This window comes from Siniperca chuatsi, linkage group LG3 (assembly GCF_020085105.1).
Source record: "Siniperca chuatsi isolate FFG_IHB_CAS linkage group LG3, ASM2008510v1, whole genome shotgun sequence".
NCBI lineage: Eukaryota > Metazoa > Chordata > Actinopteri > Centrarchiformes > Sinipercidae > Siniperca > Siniperca chuatsi.
This window is the reverse complement of record NC_058044.1, coordinates 910,001-934,604: the sequence shown is the minus strand read 5'-3', so window position 1 is coordinate 934,604 and position 24,604 is coordinate 910,001. Positions and strand designations below refer to the sequence as shown.

At 41.7% G+C, this 24,604-nt stretch overlaps 4 protein-coding genes across 13 annotated transcripts in view; 1 reads left to right on the top strand and 3 right to left on the bottom strand.

The window, feature by feature from the left end:
• Positions 1–17,256, top strand: part of slc8a1a (solute carrier family 8 member 1a) — a 28,060-nt gene extending 10,804 nt beyond the window's left edge. For 4 of the 9 annotated variants that reach the window (XM_044189321.1, XM_044189323.1, XM_044189322.1 and 1 more), the window contains 8 exons: positions 6,473–6,603; positions 8,226–8,243; positions 8,357–8,371; positions 13,215–13,283; positions 14,148–14,275; positions 14,362–14,461; positions 14,726–14,998; positions 15,258–17,256. In XM_044189321.1, coding sequence (XP_044045256.1) covers positions 6,473–6,603; positions 8,226–8,243; positions 8,357–8,371; positions 13,215–13,283; positions 14,148–14,275; positions 14,362–14,461; positions 14,726–14,998; positions 15,258–15,634 — 1,111 coding nt within the window. In that variant the 3' untranslated portion in view covers positions 15,635–17,256. Of the gene's footprint in view, positions 1–5,755; positions 5,863–6,472; positions 6,604–8,014; positions 8,036–8,225; positions 8,244–8,356; positions 8,372–13,214; positions 13,284–14,147; positions 14,276–14,361; positions 14,462–14,725; positions 14,999–15,257 lie in introns of all 9 variants that reach the window. The other 5 variants (XM_044189326.1, XM_044189329.1, XM_044189328.1 and 2 more) reach the window with 5 other exon arrangements.
• LOC122873026 (NACHT, LRR and PYD domains-containing protein 12-like) overlaps positions 1–24,604 on the bottom strand; it is a 657,912-nt gene that overhangs the window by 572,481 nt on the left and 60,827 nt on the right. The gene's annotated exons all lie outside the window — the stretch shown is intronic.
• Positions 1–24,604, bottom strand: part of LOC122873083 (E3 ubiquitin-protein ligase Midline-1-like) — a 243,179-nt gene that overhangs the window by 181,171 nt on the left and 37,404 nt on the right. The window lies entirely within an intron of this gene.
• The window catches only part of LOC122873041 (phosphofurin acidic cluster sorting protein 1-like), a 23,130-nt gene continuing 17,205 nt past the window's right edge, over positions 18,680–24,604 (bottom strand). Inside the window, 10 exon segments of the mRNA XM_044189331.1 lie at positions 18,680–19,642; positions 19,995–20,105; positions 20,291–20,438; positions 20,441–20,492; positions 20,584–20,674; positions 20,903–20,948; positions 21,323–21,365; positions 23,283–23,385; positions 24,283–24,393; positions 24,492–24,604. The exon segment at positions 24,492–24,604 is cut by the window's right edge and continues 42 nt beyond it. Of these exon segments, the coding sequence (XP_044045266.1) occupies positions 19,530–19,642; positions 19,995–20,105; positions 20,291–20,438; positions 20,441–20,492; positions 20,584–20,674; positions 20,903–20,948; positions 21,323–21,365; positions 23,283–23,385; positions 24,283–24,393; positions 24,492–24,604 (931 nt within the window). The 3' untranslated portion in view covers positions 18,680–19,529.

The following is a 24,604-nucleotide window of genomic DNA, read 5'->3' as shown; positions in this document are numbered from 1 at the left end:
AAAACCCAGCTGGGAGAAGCTCTGAGTTCATGAAAACATGTGCGCTCACAGCAGTTAAGCTTCAGAGCAACAGTGAGTGATTTGCTCACAGGCAACATAGACGCTGTCCTACCCTCTTTGTGGAGGTTGTTGGAGCTGAATGCAGCCTGAGAGGAAGACTGCTGAAAAACAGCTGAAAAAGCTCCCCCATGTACACTGCATTTTGGGTTATAAAAAAAGATTGAATCTGTCTTTATTTACAGATTCTTCTTATTGGACTCTAGAACTGATCACCAATCAAAGACAATGTTGTAAAAAAAAAAAAACAATGCTCTTAGTTGTAAAGATAGAAAGAAAACATTTGCATTCAAAATAGTTGTATGTTTTTGTCAAACATTTTAACTTTATTTATCATAAAATCTTTATCAAGTTATAGGTGATTATTGGATTAATGCATTACAATGCACCAATTTACATTACTTTTTTGTCATACTACCATTATTAAGGAGTGCGTGTTAACTAATGTATTCATAAATTGTTCTTTGCTACATGATATAAATCTATATAAATAAAGATACTTTCTATACTTTTTTGGTCTCAATTACATATTTAATGTTGCAGGTTTTTCCACTCTGCTAATACATGAAACGATTTCAGGCAGTATTGAACACGGTGGATGGATGGATTAAAGCATACATGATTGGTTAATGTAGCGAGCTAACAGGAGGTTGGTCAAACACCAACACACACATATAACGTCACAGGAGTGCAGAGATACAGTAAATTGTAAAGATCGTTTTTTGACAGCTGTATCACTTTGTTTCCAGATTTCGTGCAGAATTGAGCAGGATATCGATGTAGCTGAATCTCTGACTCTTGAATCAGTTTTCTGATATGTATTGATTGATTAATACACTCCTTATTTTTAGTGTAATCAAAAATGTTATAATACTAGTGCCAATACAACACCTGAGGTTTGGCACCAATACCCAAACTGTACTTTTTTAGACACTTTGAGGATCAAAACGTGTTTTCACAAAAATATGTTTTCTTCAACAAAATAAGTAATCGCTCTCATGTTGTCTGAACACAAGCAGCCAAACAGTCTACATTTGGTTAAATGATGGTTTAAATCAGGAACTTTCTAATCAAAGAACAAGTACAAAGATAGAATCTGATGTTTGATGCCAACAGTTGGTTTCTACAATAAAAGTATTGAGGATCAATAACCAGCAGTCATTTTTTGTAGTCATTCTGGACTAAATCGGAAGCAGGCTGTGTGAAAGTAAGTATTGAACAAGGATTTATTAAAAGAAAACTCTTCCTAATCCTAGCACCACCTCCACACAGTCATGTGACTGCTAGCTTCAGGTTTACATGCCTCACATAGCGGCTGCAGGCAGACTCTTTCCATGTCTGCGGGCAGCAGGAATGTAATGACAACACGTTTATTTCCAGAGCATAAACACGGCTGCTGGCTGTGAAGGAAGCGGACGGCGTATTGAAATGGAAAAGGTGCCACGCTCATTCTTTGTTTCAGTTTATTAATGACGATGCTGCCCTACATTTACACAGAATGGGCTGCTGGGAGAGCCTTATATAGACCGATCAAGTTATCAGCTGAATACTACCAGTCTGATACAGAGGACTGATTCATTAGCTGGACAATATTATTCACTGATATTCCCTTATCAATATTAGTATGTCCATGTACCATACATTCTTTAATTGGAACAAGCTTGTATTAGACAAAAACCTTCATTTGTAATTTCTCCTGTTTTATATTTTACTGTGTTGCAGTAGCTGGGTAGGTCCTCACACTGCTGTTAACCTGAGAATGTCATTTACACTCTGTCTCCAGTTTATTGGGTGCACCTAGCTAAAACTAAATCTTCCTTCATGAAGGTTATAACGTTCACTTTGTGTTGAAACTGTTTTAGAGACGTGTTGATTCAACTGTGTGATCAGTTTGGAGGCTGTAGTTTGTGCTGCTGTTGAACTGTATTGTGTTATACGGAGAGGTGTTTCTGTAGTTTAGCCCACCTCATTGATAAAAAGGAGGTCATGTGGACATCATATGTGTTTTCTTCAGACTACAAAAAGAAGGGTAACTCTCAAACAATGCATGCTGGGAAGTTCGCGTTATTTCATGATTTGATTGAACTCACTGCTGTTCATTCATTCAGCTCATTTCAAGTCAAAAGACTTCAAGTCAGAACAACTCATGTTTATAAAGGTTGAGTGTGTAAGATTTAGGGGAATCGTGTTTTCGTTACCTTAGAATCAGCCCTTTATATCTATAGCGGGAGCGGGTCCCCTTCCACGGAGGCCGCCATGTTGCACCGCCATGTTTCTACAGGAGCCCAGAACAGATAAACCAAACACTGGCTCTAGATAGGGCTGTTTGTGAGTTTCACAACCACTGTAGTTTCTCCTACACGCTTGGAAGGGGAGAGTGAGAAACATGGCGGTGCAACATGGCGACCTCTGTGGAAGGGGATCCGCTCACTCTGTAGATATAAAGGGCTGATTCTAAGGTAACGAAAACACAACGATTCTTATTTTTTTTTGATTCTACAGTAATGAAAACATACTTGTAAATATTATATTCCATTTCTGCAAATAGCTCCTCCTAAATGTTACACACTGGACCTTTAACTAACAGTATTATTTATTGATGTGATCAGTTATATTCTTGACTTGTCCAATAACTGTTTACTAATCTACATTTTGTCTGTTTCGGTGCTCAGAGAGCTGTTGTGACTGACTATGGCTAGCATGTTTCTGGCTGTCTAACGTGACAGCAGTTAGCTCGCCGGCTAGTTACTATGTCATCAAGCTTCGTTACTATGTCATCAAGCTTCTAGCACCAACTGTTTCATAAAGATGTGCTGAGGAATTTCACTGTGACATGTTCTGGTGTGCTCGGGCCTTTAGACATTATTTCACGTAGAGTCAAATCAAAGAAGTACAACTTTCAGTGCCACAATTTGATTAATTATATCCACAATCACAGAAAAACTTCTTCTAGTTTGACTTATTACATTTTTAACCATACAGTCGGTTGGTCCATCACTTTGATCCAGAATGAAATAGCTGAACTATTACAGACATTCATGTTCCCCAGACGTTGAATCCTAATGACTTTGGTGGTCCTCTGGCTTTTTCCTCTAGCGCCTCCTTGAGGTTCGTAATTTTCAATGAAATATCTATTGGATGGATTGTGATGAAACGTGCTTCATCGTTCATGCTCCCCTCAGGATGAACTGTAATAACTCTGCTGATCCTCTGACTTTCCATCTAGCGCCACCATCAGGTCGACATGTTAACGTGTCCAACACTTTGGTTTCTGACCAAACACCTGCAGAGCTGATGGCGTTCCCATCAGCCTCAGCTGGACTCTGTGTTTACTGCTAATTAGCTAATGTTAGCATGCTAACAAGCTAAACTAAGACGGTGAACATGGTAAACACTATACCTACAGATGAAATCAGTGCAGTACTACTTTAAATAGTTTTACTACTTTAAAAAAATGTTTAGCGTGTGTTTATTTTTTCCAGTTTAGTTTATGTTTCTTCCACAGCTCCACTGAATTGATTTCCAGCTCGGTGTCTCAGATGTCTTTTGTCGTGCTGTTAGTCCAAACCAGCCCGGCTCCTGGTGTGTTGGCAGATAAACATCATGCAGCACTCTTCCTTATTAGGGCAGCCTGTGTTCAGCAGCAGCAGGATCCTGCTCATCGTCCAGGGCTCAGCCCATAAAGCAGACAGATGACTGCAGCCGGTTCCTCTCAGACCACAGGGGAGGTCGCTGCTGGCTGGCAGCCACTTCTCCAGCCTGACCACACTTTTTACTTCAACTTCTGTCTGTTTCCCTCCACAGAAAACTGATCGGGCTCTTGTAAAACTGCAGAGATAATAAGCAGACTTCTGTGGAGTTTAGACTGTTGTAATGCAGATAAAGCTGCACTAATCAGTATTTTTTATATTAACATTGAATCAAATGACTCTGTGTTACATGGCATAAATTACTACGTAATTCGGTCATTTAGCGCCCACTATGCAAACCTTAGTGGAAAAATTTAAACATTAATTTACCTGTTATCCAGCAGCAGGTTCTTCAAATTATTTCCAGTAATCTTACAAATGTCTGCACAATGATGATAAAACCAACGTTTAAATCTAATATTCTCACAGCCTGAACCACTCTGCTCTTCACTTGAATGTGTGTTAAATCCACTGTGCGGGCCGTGACTGCAGCGGTGGCAGGGCTCCCATCCGGAAGTCATTCTCAATTGTGGAGTCATTCCACAATCCTTTTTACTGCTACTGTCATACAACAATAATACAAGTTAGTAGATTTTTGTGTGTTTACTTTAAACATAATATACTTACAGCTTCAACACAATTCTAACAGGAAGTAAAGTAAAACACCTCTGATTTCATCAGTTATCAGCTTTATGTAGCCTACAGCTTCATATTTTGGGAGGATAATGAAGGATATTGCTTTCTTTCCAATCAATACGTCAAAACATTGTGTTAGTTTGTCCTGCAGTCTAGTGGCCTGAAAACACCAAATACTCAAAAACTCCAAATACTTGATACATTTAGAAACAAAAAAACAACAACAAAAAATACTAATTCAAATATTTGTCACAGTTAAACCTGCTGAAACAAAGAGGTAACTACTTTATTTTTGATCCATTTGATATTATAATTTCTTAAAAAGCTGTAGTTGTAAAACATTACAGATGTAAACAAACACTTGCACCAGGAAACATTAAAACCTCAAATGTAATTGATTGCTGTATAACAAAATCAGTGAAGGGATCTTTAAATAAAACTTAAACTGCAGGACTTTTACTTTCATATTCCATCAGGATATAGATTCATATTCTTAAGGAACAGAATTACATTAATTTTCCACCTCTAATAGTCTGAACATTTTCGCTGATGTACAAAACATGAAGCACAAACGTCGCACAAAAGGTTTTCTAAAACTATGATATGAGAATGTCTTGTGTCCTGGAATCACAGATACAAAACCTCCAAACCATCAATCTGCTGATATTAAATAAACATGGAAATGGATGAAGGCGATTTTCTGTTTCCACACTGCTGGCACACACACACACACACACACACACTGTGGATCTGTCCAATGAGGGCTGCTGTAGCCTGCAGCCCAGTGAAGCCTCCAACACTCAAAGGCAGAACAAACTGTGTCATCAGGTTTCTTCATGTCGGATCATTGAGTCATCTGTGACCTAATCAAGCTTTGGGCTGAAAATCAAACTGGTCTGAACTGGAAACTCATCAATAATCTCTGTAATTATCACCTCCAACAGTCAACAAGGCATCAGGTCTCAGGTGTGTCCGGATGTCTGATACCTGAGTGTGAACTGTGAAGTGAAGGAAAAATTACATGTACTGTAGCTCTGTTTGTTAATTGGTGGAGAAACATGCTGCTGTTTGGGTCTGTTCAGGTCGAACACATTCTGGATCTGATTGGCCCTTTCAGATCGGGTCTCTTTTTATGCACATCAGGTTTTTTGGGTCAAACATTTTGGAGCCATAAAGACCTCTAGCATTGTCTTTTGGGAAATGTTTCTCTAAATGTTGTTTAGCCGTTTCCCCGCAGTCTCCACCACCACCACCAACACTGTCTCTGACATCATCCACCTTTTATTCACCTTCTTTTCTTTTCGTTGTCACGCCTCAGCCTTCTGCACACTTCTCTTTCTGCAACCTTTCTATCTTTGTTTTTTCTGTTTCAGCAAAACTATTCAGATCAATATAATTGATGATGAAGAATATGAGAAAAACAAGAACTTCTTCCTTGAGATCGGAGAGCCTCGCCTGCTGGAGATGAGTGGGAGGAAAGGTGGGGGTGTCACCTTCCTGTGCTGTAACCCTGCCCCCTCTAACCCCACCCCCATCACTAATGACCTTTAAACTCTGTTAATCCAAACTCACCTCAAGGCCTCACAGGGAAAAACATCACCCATCAATCTATTGTAGATCTTTGACAGTTAAAGTCACAGTGAATGTCAGGACTCTTTGTCATCGCAGTTGGGAACAAAACAAATCGCCATAGTTACTGAAATTATTGCAGCAAATTGCATCAAAAATCAAACTTCTCTGATTCAACTCAGAACGCACAGACATGAAACATATTTTTAGATTCAGTGTGACTTACACTTTACAAGATATCATTATCACAAAACAAGACAGTCATATTTCTTTCAGTGCGACTTTAACCTCCAAGAATTCGATCCCTCCTCCCTGCAGGCCAGATGAGGTGAGGTCATCTCCTCCTCATCCCTGTTACTACGGTGTTGCCATGGTGATTCAGACACTATAACGACGGAGTCCTGTCAGATTTCATCTCGGCTTCCATGGGTGTGTTTGAATGTGTGTTGGTGAACTAATGCATGACCCCTGACCTCTGACCTCCCCTCCCACTGTTGTTGTTTGTACTCTTTCGTTCGCAGGAAGACCATAGCCGTTAGAATAATTGACCATGAGGAGTACGATAAGCAGGCCAGCTTCTACATAGAGCTGCAGGAGCCATATTGGAACAGGAGGAGATGGACAGGTGCAAAGAGGCACCTTGACCTCTCTGGTGACCTTTGACCTTTCCTTCATCTACCTTGAGGCGCTCTTTTCCTGCTTTTGTTCAGTTTACTCCTGTTGCTGTTGTTGTGCTGCCTCCTCCTTCACAACGCCATCAGCAGACCTCCTATTGGTCAGAGCTATTATTGGAGGGTTTTTAGAATCAGTTAGGATTAGTTAAGGCTGGTCAGCACTGTTAGGCCTGTTTTCATCAATTTAGGACAGATTATGACTGGTTAAGACTGGTCAGGACAGGTTCAAATTGGACTAGTGTGGACTGGTTGGAACTGATTGGGAGTGCTAGGGATACATTGGTATAGTTGGGTATGATGGAGACAGGTTAGGACTGGTTGGAATATGGCAGGACTAATTAGGGCAGGTTAGAACAGATATGGACAGATTGGGACTGATTGAGAGTGCTAGGGATTAGTTGGTATAGATTGGTAAGTTGGGGGCAGGTTAGAAATGATTTGAAAAGGTTAGAAATTATTAGGACTTGTTAGGACAGGATGGGATACTTTTAACTGGGACAAGGTGGGAAAGACAGGTCTGGACATGTTTGGAGAGGCTGAGACTGGTTAGGACAGGATGGGACTAGTAGAGACTGGTTGGGACATTGTGGGACAGGTTAGAACAGGTCAGGACGGGTTATAACTAGTGTGGACAGGTTGGGACTGAGTGGGAGTGCTAGGACTGGTTGGAGTGGTTGGTAAAGGTGGGGACTAGTTGGAACTTATTAGAACATATTGGGACTGGTTAGGACAGGATGGGACTAGTTAGAACCGGGTGGTACATTGTGGGACAGGTTGGGACAGGTATACTTGTGTTAACATGTGTCCGCTCTCTGTTTATCTCTGTTGTATTAAACCTGCCTGTGTCTGATTTCATCTTTTAGAGTTTCGGTTTGACCAAACATTAAATACTAAACTTCATCCAGGATTCACAACTTTGACATTAACAGTAGAAACAGTATTTACAGGTTTTAACAAACAGTGATGTAGTTTACAGTCTAACATGTTGTTTTCCTGCGTCACTTGATGTGCATCGATGTGAAGTCGAGGCTCCTGTTCTTCATATGTGGATAACTTTATCTTCATTTGATTGATGATGATTTGACACAAGTTTGGTATAACAACAAGTCCTTAAATTCAAACCTGTTAACATACAGGTTTATTCTCAGTTAGCTGGATCAGGACAGAGTTTTTCAAATGAACACCCATATAGAAAGTCTTTTTCTCAGAGGGATGGTGCTGATAAGATTTTTAATATGAACATGTAAGTTATTGAGAAACCAAACTAAACTCAACTAAAAGTTTCCAGCTGTTATCAGAGGATCTGAGCTCCTCTTGCTTTATCTTCTTGTTTGTTTTCATCTCCTTTGTTTATCTGCTTCATTTCTCTCTCTGATTTCTTCTCTTCAGCTGTGTTGCTTCAAGAACTCGGTAAGCTGGTCTAATTTTTCCCTTTTCTGTCCTGCCAACTGTTTGTCATTCTGTCTTAATCATTCATTCTGTCGGCCTTGAAGCATTGTTTGATTCATGTTTTCTCTGGAATTTTGGATGTAAGTGAAGAATCACTGTAAAATCAAAGAGCAAATTTTGACTTTTTGTTTCATATTTTCTAAACTTTTAGGTGGATTCGTCAAAACAGGTAGGTGAACCCAAACGCTTTGATTCTTTACACTCTGTCTCATTTTTTAATGATTTAATATGGGAACAATAACTGCTGAGTTAATTTATCCTTTTTGTATGACTTCTTACTAGACAAACAGCTGTATGGTAAGACACCTCTCAGTGGTGTAAATGTTTGCTTTGAAGTGTTTCGACACTTAAAGCAACAATGTGTACAGTAACAGAGACGCAGCACTTTAATGTCACAGTGAAACCTTCAGCTGGCTCTCATTTATCACTCAGTGGAGGCAGAAAGAAAGAAGATGAACAACAATTACTTTATGAACTTGGAAATTCATTTCTAGACCCCTAAAATATAAAATGTCCACCATAAAATCATTGGCTGGATGAGAACTGGTAGCAGGCATCTCATTTATGGAGACAAATTAGTCTCAATATTGGTGACAAATGTGTGTTTCATGATCTACAAATAAAACCAGATTTACAAATGTGTATGACGATTTGTGAGTAATTTATGGTGTTTGAAGGTGTGGACAAATGCATTGTCCAGTCACAAACAAATACCTACCAATGTTAACAAACCTAAAACTATTTTTCAAACAAATAGAGTTGTCTCAAAACACATGAATGTAACACAATCCACACATGTCAGATTCACATTTAACAATCTGTAAATAAATATTATTAGATGTAGATGTTGGAAATATATATATAGAAAACGTAGTTCACCAACTAGCCCTGCGAGTAGACACTATGTCATCATGTCTCTCCCTTCATTTCCTGCCTGCCTCTCTGCTGTCATCTGTCCAGTAAAACAAAAATATAAAAAATAAAAGCAAAAGAAGGACTCTCCACCTGCGTGTTAAATGAGAGCCTGTCTTTGATATTTTGTCCAACTTGAGACACAGTACATTTATCAACGAATAAGAACATTTGGGAACACATTCAGGTTTACATTCAGTAGATCTTTAATAGAACAGTGTGAAAGCAAGAGTTCACACTAAGAACGTTAGTGTTCCGTCCATACAATCGGAGAACCTGCGTATGGTAGAAAGTTCTGGAAGAGCCATCAGGCTCTATGAAGCTTCCACGAGGAACCTTCAGTGTTTCCACTGAACTCTGGAGAACTTCTGAAGGTTTCTGGAAGCCTTTTATCACAGAGTGTGGGAGTTATAAACACTTGTGTCGGGTCGGCAGTTTACTCCAAACAAAACTGAATGTGACGTGTTCTCAAACACTGCAAACACCTGAATACTGACTGAGTCCAGAACACTTTCTACTTTCTCTGCGAGTCACAATAAGAACAAACACAACTTCTAAGTTCATCAACACACTAAAATACTGAGCTCCCCGGGGATATGGTAGAAAAATATATTCATGTGAAAGATCAGTGTGAACGGATTGATGTACTGTAAAAACATTTGGAGAAGCGCTCAGTCAAGTTACATAATGGGAAGACTGAAGACCAATATGGACCTCAAGCTCCATAAAAGGGGTTATGGGGGTCTCAGGGGTTTTAGATCATTTTAAACCTCTATTTATACCCACTGAATGAAAGAACAGATTAATAAGAAAGTTAAAATACAATACTGTAACACGTGTCATGTCAGCCAATCAGAGCAGAGTATAAATTAGACACTGTAAAAATCTAATAAACATTAAAAGTATAGACCAGGTGACGTATTCTGAGATATAACTTCTTCAACAATCAGAGAAAAAAATTAACATACTGTGACTCATTCTGTAGCATCTGGAATTGTATAGTATTTTCACTATTTTCATGAGTTATTAGTCTGTGCTTTCATTTAGCTGGTATGACAGTTAAATATTTGTTTAATTCATTCAAAATTCATTAATTATAATGCTCTTCTTTTATTCTGGATTCCAGAATTTTATTCCAGAAGTATGGAAGGAAATAAATGCCACAAATATTTGAATCTTAAAAGAGGCTGAATACGTAATTGTAAAATTTAAATAGCTCAGATTAATTAGAAAACTTTTAAATTTCAAGTTTTGGAAATCCTTGGCAAAGGAGAAGTGCTCACTAACACGGATTTAAAAAATTTATGAACAAAATTTGAGAGAATTAATATTTTTGTGTGCAGAAGTCTTAGAGCTTTTACTTCAACTCATAAAAAATAGGAGCAAAAACAAAAGTGTTGCGTTTATATTTTTGATGACTGAATGGCCGCCCACCACTGCGTCTGGTTCTGCTCAAGGTTTCTGCCTCTTAAAGGAAGTTTTTCCTTGCCACTATCGCCAAGTGCTTGCTCATGGTGGGATTTGTTGCATCTCTGTAATTAATATTATAAAGAGTTCGGTCTAGACCTGCTCTATAGGAAAAGTGCAATGAGATAACTTCTGTTATGAATTGGCGCTGTATGAATAAAATTGAATTGAATTGAATATATAAAGGAAATAAAGTTTTTGAAACTACACAAACTGAAATAGACTGAATTTCGAATTTTGAATGAATTTCAACATCAATATTCAGTAATGATTAAATTTCACAATTAGGTTTCAGTGGCTTATCAGAATCAAACCTTTATGGCCATTATTGGCTTCCATATAGAAGCCTTACCTAAGGATTTAGTGTAAATTGTGCTCTCAGTTTCCTTCGATTTTTCAATCAGTGTGTACATATTTCCATGAGAGTAATTTTTTTCTACCCTGTGACCCCCCTGGGAGCACCTTACTCAAACCAGCATAAGTCTTTGGAATATTTTTGGTTCAGTTCAAGAACATGACAAATTCAACATTTTTGGAGTTTACTATCACTTCAGAGCAGAGCTGTTTTTATGGCTTTTGGACCAAGTCTGAGTCAAGTCAAAAAGCTGGTCCTGTAATGCCTAATGTGAATATTACCACAGCACGATGACCAAAATTACACCTAATACTTCTTTTTTAATGGAAAAAGGACATTTAACGTTTATTTGCAAGTAATGATTCAAAGCATCTGTATGTGTCAAATAGTTAAATGAAAACACTCAAAGTGAAGGTGTAACTGTACAAAAAGACCTGTTTGGAACATTGTTGTGTTTCTGTACATCACTGCTCCTGGTTTTAATATTAACACATCTCTGCTTTGTCACGTTAAAACCATTAAAACCAATAATAATTAGGCAGCGTAGTGCAGGAGGGATCAGACTTGAAACTGCTTTACTAAATAAGCATCACTGGAAGTCAAGTCCAACTCGAGTCAAAGTCTCAAGTCTACAGCTCTGCTTCGGAGCCTGGAGTGTGTGAACGCAGCTGATGTAGATGCTGAATGGAGGAAAAAAAGTCATTCAACATCCTCTATCAGCCTAAAACTGTGAGTTTTTGGATTAAGGTTGGGCTCGGGTCGGGTTTGGGTCTCAGTCAGGTCGGGCCTTTCAGACTGAACCCGCCTGATACGACTGAGTTACAGACTCAAACCTGACCCAAGATTGTTTATATATTTTTGTAGTTTCTTCTTTCTTCTTTCTCACTCTGGATGATTAATCTGAACATGACACCACGGCAGCCCACCAGCACAAAACATATAGAACTTCTGCTAGCAGATAAGCCAGAGGTTTAGTGGCAGCACACACACCGCAGTCAGCTAGCAGCACGTAACACTACAGCATGTCAAAATAATAAATTGTCTGTCTTAGCAGTTAGTAGCTCAACTTTTCCCAGTATCGTCCAGATGAAGGTAAACTCCAAACATCTTTCCAGCTGAACTTGACAAAAGTCCAAACAGTTATAATCCAGAATAGACCTTTGTATCAAGCTCTTTAACAAGAGGAAGACAATTGCTACACTGAAGTTCCTTTCACAGCCGCTGTTGCTTGTGGGAATGTTTAACATATTGTGGGCTAGCAAAGAAAAAGATCCAGAGTGGCTTTTTCACCGACACAGTACGTCTCGATGTGATTTCTAGAGGCAGGCTGCTGAGTTTCATTGCCACCTTCATTCACGGCACGTTCACCCACTCTTTACATCCACGTTTACTGTTACTCTGCAGAGAGGATGTGCTGGTTTTTTAGCTATGTCAGAATAGCATTGCAGTTTCTACACCGTACATAGTCGGGTGAGTTTTTTATCTGTTGTCACAACAAGATCATAATGTTTCCACAATGCAGTGGGCTTCCCCGAATCATTGGGGATTTTAAGGAGCTCCCCTTTTGCAAGTTTTTGCTTTATTTCATCCATTACTGACCGCTAGTTTGCCAGGCTAATGCAACGCACTGGCTACACTCTGTCTCTCTTCTCGCTTCCCAGTGGGCATTGCGTTACCATGCAGACGATTTTCAGAGCAACAGAGAATTTTTCTTATTCCTATAAAAAAGATCCTGAACCCACTGGGTCCCAACTACGGGTCGTGTGTCGGGTTGCTGAACATCCACAATCAACATTCACCATCCTGACTGCATGCATTAACACTGCACATCAACCATTGCTTACCTCACATACCCTGCTGTGTGCTGATGCTCTTCTCTTCACCGAGTGACTCAACCTCTGAACTCCTCAACCGCAAAGGCGGATGGGAAATCATCTCCTCGGAGGTCATGTCTCACTGAGCATGCATGTTTTAAACCCAGGGGCTTATTTTTTTTATAATTTTAGACATAATTCCTGTTGGTCATGTCAACATTTAGCTTCATGCAGAGATATGACGATACAGCAGCTCATATTATGATAATGTCAAATTAAACATATTATTCATCATGTAGTTGATATTTGTTACAGTTGCATCATCAAATGTCTGAATGAAAACACACTGCAGATTCTGTCCAGAACTGACAAGTGTTCACTTCAGATTCAATGGACAAAAGATTTAGTTATTTAGATTTTTACGGAACTTATCTGTTAGTTCGAATAATTTTTTCAAGATGTTGCTCAAGTTGTTGTTGGATGAATGGAGGCTGTGCTGCTTCAGGACTTTGTCTGGTTTAGGGGCAGATTTTGACATCAGTAATAGGAGGTGTCTGGTTTCACTAGAATCAGTTTCTGTACACCTGTTCAGGCAAAGACATCTACAGGAAGGTCCAGGGACGAGACCACCAAGCCCCCTCCGCCATCATCAACATCACAGGTACATCCATCTTTACATCCGTCATCCATCTGTATGTCTGTCATCCATCTGCACAGCTGTCATCTATCCTTCCTGAAATGTATATATCCATCCATCCATCATTCTATCTATCTATCAGTCTTCCATGCATCCATTTATCTGTCCTGCCATCCGTCCATGCGTCCATCCATTTCTTTAACCATCCAACCATTTATCAGTCTATCCGGTTGTCTATCAATCTGTTCATTTGTGTTTCCACCGGTGTGTCCAGTCATTATTTGTTCATTAATTTCCATCCGTCTGTATGCCATCCATCCATCAATCAATCTATCTATTCATCCATCTATCTATATGCCCACCCCTTAGTCCATCCATTCAATAATCTATCTGTCCATCTACCCGTCTGCCCAACCATCCATCCAACCATTTATCAGTTGTCCATCCATCAATCCATCTGTCTGTCTTTCAAGCCATCCATCCATCATCCATTCATCCATCTGTTCATTCATCTCTCAGTCCTTAAGTTTGTATGTCCATCCATCCGTCTATTCTATCATTCATCCATCCTGGCATCCAACATATATATGGAAAGATGGACAAATGTCAAGGGAAGAGTAAATGAATGAAGGAGGCTGAAGAATAAGTGGATAAGTGTCTATCTAGCATGTCTAGTTGTCTGTTCATCCACCCATCCATCTTTCTGTTCTGCCATCAATCTGTTCATTTATGTGCCCACCCATTGCATCCAGTGCATCCATTCATCCAACAGTCTGTCAAGTCATCATCTATCCCACTCGTCATGTGTGTTTTTCTGAATCCTTGTTGACCGTGAAGCATCATTTATGAGTCTTACCATCAAACTCTCTCTCTCTCTCTCTCTCTCAGAGGAGAGGGGTGAGGAGGTTTTGACCAAGAAGGAGGAGGAGGAGAGGCGGATCGCGGAGATGGGCAGACCGATGCTGGGTGAGCACGTCAAACTGGAGGTTGTCATAGAGGAGTCATATGAGTTTAAGGTGGGATCAGTTTCTGTTTAATTTATGTCATAATTAAAACACAAAAATAAGCACATACAGTCACAGTGTGACATGCTGTCTTTCAGAGCACCGTGGATAAACTCCTTAAGAAGACCAACTTGGCCCTGGTGATCGGGACTAACAGCTGGAGAGAGCAGTTTGTGGAAGCCATCACAGTCAGCTCTGGTAAGAACTTGACCCTAACCAAACTGAGGTTATTTGAATTTTGAAAACATTTCAGCCTTTTTTATGCCTGATGTCAAGTTAGCCATTGAAATACCAATAAAACACACAATATGTAAAATTAGAACAGGGTAGTAGTACAAATGAGGATAGGTAAAAGGGTGGCAAAGAAAACAGGCTCCATTATTGACATATAACAATTCTTTGGAGATTAACCCACCCAAGCTTTAGTGTTGACTCCTGCCTCTGCCTCCCTCTCCTGCCCAGGTGATGATGATGACGATGAATGTGGCGAGGAGAAGCTGCCCTCCTGTTTTGACTATGTCATGCACTTCCTCACCGTCTTCTGGAAGCTTCTGTTTGCCTTCGTTCCTCCCACCGACTACTGGAACGGTTGGGCCTGCTTTGTCGTCTCTATCTCCGTCATCGGCATGCTGACGGCGGTGATTGGTGACCTTGCGTCACATTTTGGGTGCACAGTTGGCCTCAAAGACTCCGTCACTGCTGTGGTGTTCGTAGCTTTGGGCACATCTGTACCAGGTCTGATACAAACCTGTCCCACTGTCATCACTTTGAATTACAGTTTGCAGTACAATAAGTAAGAATCAGAATTGACTACATTAATTTCCTTAACCCCATTGATGGGCAGAGTCTGTACAACAGTTAGGTTTTAACCCCAAATTGGTGAAAATATTCAACTATGATGTAGCATTGCACAATAGTGCAATGTTGTTACAGTTTGCAGTAACTTCATGGATCTCAAACATAGCATCTCCTCTTCACTTTATCTTTCCCCCAGACACCTTTGCCAGTAAGGTGGCAGCCACCCAGGACCAATACGCTGACGCCTCCATCGGCAATGTGACAGGAAGTAATGCTGTCAATGTCTTTCTGGGTATTGGTGTGGCCTGGTCCATCGCTGCTATCTACCACTACTCCAAAGGCCAGGAGTTCAGGGTTGACCCAGGCACGCTGGCCTTCTCCGTCACACTCTTCACCATCTTTGCCTTCATCTGCATAGCCGTCCTTATCTATCGCCGCCGGCCCGAGATTGGCGGGGAGCTCGGTGGACCCCGAGTGCCCAAGATCCTCACAACCTGCTTGTTCTTCAGCCTGTGGTTAATGTACATTGTCTTCTCCTCACTGGAGGCCTACTGCCATGTAAAGGGCTTCTAAAAGTTCTGCTTTTGACGGGTCCTGAACTGGTTCATGATGAACAGTTCTGATGGATTTCTAAAGGTTCCAAGAGGTTCCTGCATATTCTGACAGGTTCCCATAATTTCTGTTATTTGTCTAAAGGTTAGGTAGATATCTAAAAGGTTGTAACAAGTTCCTGACAGTTTATGGATTCCTAAAGGTTCTAAAGGACATGTAACAGTTCTGACAGGTTTCTGAAATCCAAATAGTTCTTTTTTGATGATCTGACAGGTTTCTAAACATGGATTATTAAATATTGTGCTGGACTCTGTATAGTTATTTTATGTTCTTTAGTGGTCCAACAGCTTCAAAACAACTTTGATGGGTTTCCAAAGGTCCCAAAGGTTCCTGAAGAATTCTACAGCTTCTTGACAGTCCTGATGCTTTCCTAAAGGTTCCAATAGGTTTCTGCATAATGTGACAGGTTCCTATCATTTTAGAAGGGTTTGGATAGGGTTCTGCTGGGTTCTGACAGCTTCCTATAATTTGTGTTATTTGTCTGAAGGTTCAGATAGACTAAATATAATAGTCTAAAAGTTGTATCAGGTTCCTGACAGTTGATAGATTTCTAAAGGCTCTCATGAATATGTAACAGTTCCAACAGTATTATGGCAAGATTCTGAACTTTCTGAAGGCTTGGATGAACTCTTAGTAGTTTTTTTGATGATCTGACAGGTTTCTTAACATTGTGACGAATCTCTAAATATTCTAACTGTATTGTTCTTTTAGGTTCTTTTAAGGTCTAACAGGTTAAAAACATCTGTGATGGGTTTCTAAAGCTCCCAAAGGTTCCTGACGGATTCTACGTGTTCTTGACAGTTCTGATGGATTTTTGTTACTGTAGAAACTTCAAGAATCCTGAAACTTTTTTTTTTTACTTACTCTGGTGTCCATATTGGACTGTTCTCTGGCTGCTAAGTGCTGGTGACCTCCAAGACTGGACTATCTTCATCCTCACATACCTCCCGAACATTTAAAGACATTTACCTGTATCATAAATCTTCTTCACCTGTACCTTTAAGCAATGTATAACATAAACCATTCTAATTTTGTCGTGCAACGACTTTGAACCACAACCACAGTAGTGATGACAAACAGCCGTGGTGATGAAGGAGGCAGCTCATGTTGTAGAATTCTGAAAACCTGCAGGACTTTTGATGTTAAAGGCGACTGGAGCAGTAGTGTTGCACCTAAATGAATATCTGCACTGAGTTTGAAATATAGTTAATTTTGCGCGTAGGAGGATCCTGAGTTTGGTCTTGAAGCCATTAAAGGTCTTTGCTGAATCGAGACCATGAACTCTTTAAAACAAAGACAGCTGAGTTGAACCTGAGCTGCTGCGGCAGTGGATTCAAAATGTTTAGAAAATGTAATTGTGTCTGTTTGTGTGTGAGAGCATATGTAACCTCAAAGAACACCGAGAAGAAGAGACGTCTGTCATGATGTTCTGTGATATGATTGGTTGTTTGGAAACAACAGCCAACTGCAAAATGGATGCCTACTGGATGACGTAAACACGAGAGCTGTTGCGTATTATCTGACAACATAATGCAGTGTCTTTCCTTCAAATATTAAAGTACAGTGTTGTCTTTCCTCTTGAATGTTTATAAATCTTTCTCCTCTCTGATTGGTCCACAGAAATAGTTGACTAATTCTCGGTCACAAAATTTGTTTTCAATATGATTGTTGTGAGCATGTCCTACAGAAGCTACTGCTACTGGAAACCAAACTAAATGTCTTAAGTGTTACTATCGTCCCCTGGAGGCTGCAGTGTTCATTACAGCCACAATCAGAACAAACAACATCCTAATGATTTATCTGTTCTTAGAGTCTTCTACTACTGGAATCACCAGGGGGATGGGAGAGAGTTGAGGGGGGGACTGGAGGCAAAGATTCTGTGTGAGGTGAAAGGGACAGGTGCATGCAGGTGTTCTAAAAATAACAGGTGGTTAGTTGCTGGAATTTGGCTGCTGATTTGACAGCTCACCAACACGGTTAGCAGTTGGAGCTGCAGCAGTGACAGACAGCTCATGGAGCTGATAAAGGCACTAAAGCTACTTCTTCTTGGACTCATAACTCAGTCCAATCTGAACTCAGACAGGAAACACATTTTCAGATTCAGTCTTTTCTTTCTGAGGATATCATTATCTCTGATGTCCATCGTGAATAAACATCCATAAATCCACTTCAAAATCCTAGAAAAAGACGCTCCTCCTACCTGCAGAACCTGCCTGAGAATCCTGCTGTTTCTAAGTTTCTTCAGTCTCACAGTGATCCAGAGACAGCTGTCTGTCCGTCCACGGGTCCACTGCAGACAGGAGCTGCTGACTGCTGGTTCAGCTGCTTTTAATGGAGACAATTTGACAAAATGTAAACAAATATAGGCTAAAAAAAATTGGCTCAAGTTCCCACAGCTCCACAGCATGGCAACATGATATTTCCTGTTTACATCTCCCACAGCATTATGGGAACTGTAGTTCCAAAACTTAGAGCATTATTATCCCCTAAGCAATAAGACAAAGAATAATAATAGGAATGAAAAGACCTTTTAATGTTGGGGGGGCAGACTTTGAAAACCTCTGTGCTAGAGGGAAGGTCATAGGGTCATTATAATGTAAAGGGCTCCTCAGAGCAGCAATCAGATCAGATGATTTGAAGACAATCTGACCAAGAGTTGTGAACATATTCGACCACTGGACCCAAGTGTTAGATGAACATCGTCTCCCTACCATCAGCCATCTTGTAGCTGTTCGGTTCTTTTCTGGGCTTGAAAACCAACGTAGACAAAAACCCAAATGTAAAAACAAAACTTGTTCTGTGTTTTTACAGAAGCTTATGTGCCGATTGTTTCTTATTTATCTTCGGGAGTGACTTCCTGAACTCTCAAAAACAGCAACGTTTCAACGACTAACAGCAACTTGTCTTTGGTGTCAGTTTCCATCATTGTCAGTGAAAACTATCTCCTCTATCATGACAGATAAAATCCAGATAGTGTGTGGAAATGATAGTGTGAACACATAGACATTAATGTCCAGATTTGTTTATTGTTTCAAACACCTTTTCACATATTTTACAAACCTGCTAACTGCCGTTTCAAAGGGTTACAGCTCTGCAGTGTGCAGCAGTGAGCAGAGACAGGCAGTGTGATGGTCAATAAACACAAACACAAGAAAACTACATGAAACACAAAATGATCTAATCCTGAGGGGAAATTAGAGGCTGAGCTTTGTAGAGTTTGTTGGATCAATTCAGCTGAGGATCATGGGTACTGTAGTGTTTAGTGTCTTCACAGCTGGGACTATTTTGAAATAGCTGACCCCCCTCTGAGAGTAAATAACCTTCTGTTACTTTATGTCATTATAAACACTTTATAAACAGGAAGGAGGAAAATGGCAGCTGAGTTTACCTTCCACTACAGGTCTGCTTAAAGGCCCAGTCACACCAGATATCATATCAGTCACTTCAAACAGAGGCTCCGACCCCTCGGGCCCCTGGGCCACTAACTGGGAATGAGCTGCACTTTTGTGGGTTTTGGTTTAAGGACGTAAATTTGAATCCAGCTTTGAAGAACCGAAAAATCATTAACAGTCAAATCAAACTAACTCAGTTAATCCACATTCAAAGTGCGTTATTATTATTATTGTTATTATTATTATGATTATTATCATCGGCCAAACACACACACTTGAGGCTGTGTACAGTATTTACAGTAAGTAATAAATATCCACAGCAGAGTTCATATAAATAATTAAAAATTAACTTTCATGGTACAAATATTTCTATTCCAACATGATGTGAGAGAAAAAAGACAAACAAGGTTTCTGCTCCTCTGCCGGTGGGAAGTGATCCAGGTGGAGGGGGGGTCGGGGGGGGGTCAGGGTTTGTTGTAGCCGAAGATCCCCACAGGAAAGTGTTTGACGTGAGTCGGCCACTGAGCAGCCAGCTGGAAAAACTTCACATCGTTCCACTCCACTCCGTCTATGGAGACTGGGAGAGAGACGAAGGTGATTCTGCCGCTTAAAGCCAAACTATCAGCACGAGTCCATCAGTGTGTGTGGTCTGATCAGTAACAGTAAAGGTTTGAGGTCTCAGCAGCTGCTTGTGCTGCTCGCCTCAGGATGAACTGCAATAACTCTGCTGATCCTCTGACTGTCCATCTAGCGCCACCATCAGGTCGACATGTTAACGTGTCCGACACTTTGGTTTCTGACCGAACACCTGCAGAGCTGCTGACGCTCCCATCAGCCTCAGCTGCACTCTGTGTTCACTGCTAATGTAAATTAGCATGTAAGCATGCTGATGTGTGTGTGTGTGTGTGTGTGTGTGTGTGTGTGTGTACCTCTCAGTGTGTGTTGGTGTTTGGAGGTACAGATCAATCTGCTGATTCCTTCGATCAGCTGACTCCTCGACTCCGCCTCCTTGTCCTTCGTCTTCTTACTGAGGAACATGACTGACAGACACACCTTCATCATCATCATAACCTTCATCATCATCATAAGCATCATCATCATCATCATCATCAGCATCATCATCATCATAACCATCATCAATACCTTCATCATCACCATCATCATAACCTTCATCATCACCATCACCTTCAGCATCATCATCATCACCACATGTCCTCTTCCTCACCTTTCTTGTTCTTCTCTTTGGTCACCACCGTCATGCTCATCAGCTCTCCTCCGCTGATCCTCGACACCTGCAGACTGCGGAAGTTGCTCTTCAGTGTGTTCTTCATCCCTACCTCCTTCCTCCTCCGCTCCTCCTCCTCCTCCTCCTCCTCCCCTGACTGCTCCAGTAGTCGACCTGCAGACCCATCACCTCCCCCGGACAGCTGGACAGACAGAAGGAGACACAGGACAGACGTTACGGTTCTTCTCAGAGTAACAGCAGTAATTCTGAAAAAAGCTGTAAACAGGAAGTACCTGGTGGAGGGGGAGGGAGAAGGTGTGGAGGTGATGCTGATCGCTGCTGATTGAGAGGGAGGAGACCCCAGTATGATGTCATCAGAGTCAACTGTGGAGAGAGAAGCAGGTGTGATGAAAGTTCAATCCTGAAATGTTCCGCACAAAGATTAGGTGAAGAAGAAAAATCGATGTCGTATTCTATTTTTATTCAACCAACAATTTAATGAAGATAAAGATGAAAGAAATCTTAATAATTAGAGCTGAATCCAAAGTTCAGAGGGCACAGGGAGGTGAGGGGGGGGGGAGCTGGGGGAGGTGACAGGTGAGTCTGGTCTACCTGAGGTGGACAGGAAGTTCTGCTCCACGATGCCAACCTTCACCAGCTGAGAACAGAAACACACGCAGAACTTCAGTTTGATCTGGAACATCGGACCTCCTCATCATGTCAACACAGGAGCAGTACTGCAGCACGACCACGCGACTCACAGCGCTCCGAACCAAAGCTCAACACGTCGTGGCTCGCTTCAGATGTTTAGCCTGATTTGTTCAAAAACGATCTAATATTGTCCAATATTTCTGTTTTCAGCGGCCTTTAACGAACATCATTTCCCATAAAACCCGGGGTTAAACTCTACAGAAGAGACGAGTCCACGCGTGAGTCGGGTGTCTGTGGTTAGTTCACGTGTCTGTAGTACCAGCAGGACAGTCGAGTGGAATAACTGACGCAGTAATAGCAGTAGCTGACAGCACTTCTTACCCCGATGAAAGGAACAAACTTCTGACAGGAGTCGTCGTCGGGGCTGCAGAAGGAGAATCAAACAATGAAAATTTAACAAATGAAATAAATAAGAATAAAAGATTTTCTCTGTAAATGTGTGTTACACTGCACTTCCTCTAATGTCCACTAGATGCTGCTGGGGTCAACTTTGCATGGAAGTGACTATACTGAAGCGAATGTGAAAACCCCAACTTCTCCTCAAAAACACAAAGACAGGTCGGCTCTCAGCAGCTCACCGGCCGCCTTCTAACGCTGACAACAGCTTAAAGGATGATGCAAAACTGTAGTACATACAGCAGCCTAAATATGAAGCTATGTTCCAGGAAAATGACAGCTACCTGAAAAATATGGATATTTGGAAAAATATGTACATTTTAAATGATTAAAAAAAGGGCATTTCACGTTTAAACAGGACTGCGTTTGTTCACCAGGAAATCCAGACAAATTAGGATTCTCTGGCTTTCGTAAGGACACACATGGGACCACAGAGACACTGCAGACACGTTGTTATTCACACCGGTTAGAGCTCCCAGTCAGTGAACAGGCAGCAGGAGAACCAAATCCACACGTTTGTTAGAGAAACCTTCAGCGCAGGTGAGAGTCAGGTTAGTAGTTTCAGACAAACGCCAGGCAGGACAAGAAGAAGGGACATGCAGGACAAAGGTTAAAGGTCAAAGGATGGAAGGCAGCAGAGCGAGATGGGAGATACCTGACGTACAAATCAAAAGGCAAACTTCGCTTCCTTGAATCGAACTAAAGAAAAGACATAAGAGTAAAGGACTCCGATCCAGACCTGCAGGGACACATTCATGAGAACAGAAGACATTTTAGTGTTTTTCATATTCTGACCTCGGGCGAACGTGAGAGGACGTTCACCAACAGGCCAAAAGACGTCTACTGGACCCTTCTGTCTGCTGCTCTCACCTCTGTCTTTCATTGATCTCGTTATTACTGCAGACAAATCAAAAGGCTGATGAAGCGCGTCAGAGGAGTCTGATGTTGCGCAGAAGTCGGAGCCTAAGGCAGCTGTTCCCTTTGAGTTATTTGCTGATTTGAACTCTGGATTATTTTTCGCAGTCTGTGTTTTTAGCAGTTTAGTCGTACCTCCGCTTTGCTTCCAATCACTGGCTCGGCTCCTGGTGGGAAGCCGTTGAGGGATCTCACCCTTTTTGGTTGGTGGTGGGGGTGGGGGTGGGTTGGTGCGAGGGACGCTATAGGTCCAGGTGCACAGGCGTAAATAACCAAATGAATGATGGCTGAATTCCATTTAGCTGCTTCCGTTTCAGGCCCCTGGTGCTGTTCACGCTGGCCCCCGGTCACACGTCATGTTTACTGCGGCGTTTGATGGTTAATGTGAGCTTTTCCTGCTATGACAGGTGTTAAAGGATTCTGTCCTTCTAAACCATTTCAGATCTCGATCAGTTTCATTAATGGAGCTGTTTTAGTGGTGTGATGTTGTTGTGCTCAGTTATGAACAGGAAGTTATAAATGCATTGGAGGAGACTTTTATTTTGAAGGGTTCAGGTTGAACGTTTTGTTGCTGTATTTCCTTCTTTACTTACTTAAAGTGTTGTTAATATATTTTCATGGGAGTAAATATTTAGTTTTATAGAATTCATACACTGTTTTAACAGGAAGTTTAGTGATGTATGTGTTTCACTTTGCTAACTTTACTTCCTGTCCTTGTCCTTGTCCTTGTCCTGGGAAACGTTCAGGGTCCCTGCTGTGTGAATGTGTTGGAGTGTACTGATGAGACCACGCTGGCTACTGTGGGGGGGAGTGATCTGTCTCTCTAAGCACAGGGAGGTTATGCTGGTGCATTAAAGTGCTGGCGGTCCCGTGAAGTTGTCGGCTGATGCTGACGGAGGCGGAGGCGGAGGCGGAGGCGGAGGCGGGCGGAGGCGGAGGCTGGAGGTCTGGTCCTGACTGTGGCAGTTACCTCTTGTGCTTGCAGGTCAGCATGGCCTCTGAGATCGGACACAGGTGGGAAACAGCAGCTCCGGTCAGGTACTGAGACACTCGACCTGCCACACCGACAGGATCTGTCAAACAGAAACACACATCTCACACAGTTAGAGCGTCAACATTTCATCTGAGGTGTCAGAGGGAGGGGGCGTGAAGGTTGCCAGTTAGATGATGACGACTGTTTCTTGTGTACGACTGGCACAGAAGGCACGCGATTGGCCGCGTTTTGGACTTCATAACTTAATAATGAGCTTTGCCATATGAAGGTGAAGCATTACGAATCAGCCAAACACCGACCGGCACACACTGCAGCCAACTCTGCTCGAACGAAGCCCGAATAACGTGAAGAGTAGTGCTGCTGGTCAGTTAACTGTTCTGATTACTGTCATCCAGGCAGAAGACTGAAGATGCTTCCAAACGAACGAAATCTAAATATCTGCTTTGTTCTGTTCAGTCCACCAGTCCGTTACTGGTCTACAAACTGTTGCACTTCAGTGGATTATTAAGACTGAGTGACTGATTTGGAGTACGACCCTGAAACTACTGCCCCCTTTTCTACTTATTGAATGAAAAATAAAATTTTTAAAAACCAGACTCACTTCTTAATTCTGTGAGATTCCCAAATATTTCCACCCTAGAAAATCATGTAAAGAAAGGTGAAGGGGTCTCATGAGTCCATGAGCCCATCGTGTATCTTGTGGCATGTGTTGGTGTCTGGGGGTGTCACGACAGAAAAGGTCACGTGTCCTGATGGACGCGTCTGAGGAAAAGTCAAACGTTCAACTAAATCTGGTTCATCATGCAGGAACCAGGAATTTCTGCTGCAAATTTCATGACAATAAGGTCATTAGTTTTAAACTGAAAAGCTGGTCAGGGGGACAATTTGGATCTGACAGTGGCACCAAAGGTCAGGGGTCACTGGTCTCTGCGAGGACCCCCCAGTCTCATCCCTCCTTCAGGGAACATAAAGGTACCGAGGGGAGGAGGCTCCAGACGTCCAAACAGCTCCCTCCAGCCGGCGTCCATGAACAGGCCGCTGAATTTGCTGTCCAGGGCGGCCAGGTACTTGGCCAGCGGGTGGGCTCCTGGTGAGGTGATAAACACAAGGAGCATCATGGGAAGGTTCACGGAGAGCTGGTTTATATGTCACAAGATAATGTGTTTGCGCTGAGTCCATGCGTACCAACAGGGAGGATGAGAAAGCGGACGTAGTTCAGCCAATCGGGCGTCTTGCTGGCCAGCTGCTCTACAAAGCAGCAGAGGGCGGTGCTGAGGTAGCTCTGATCTCCGCCCACC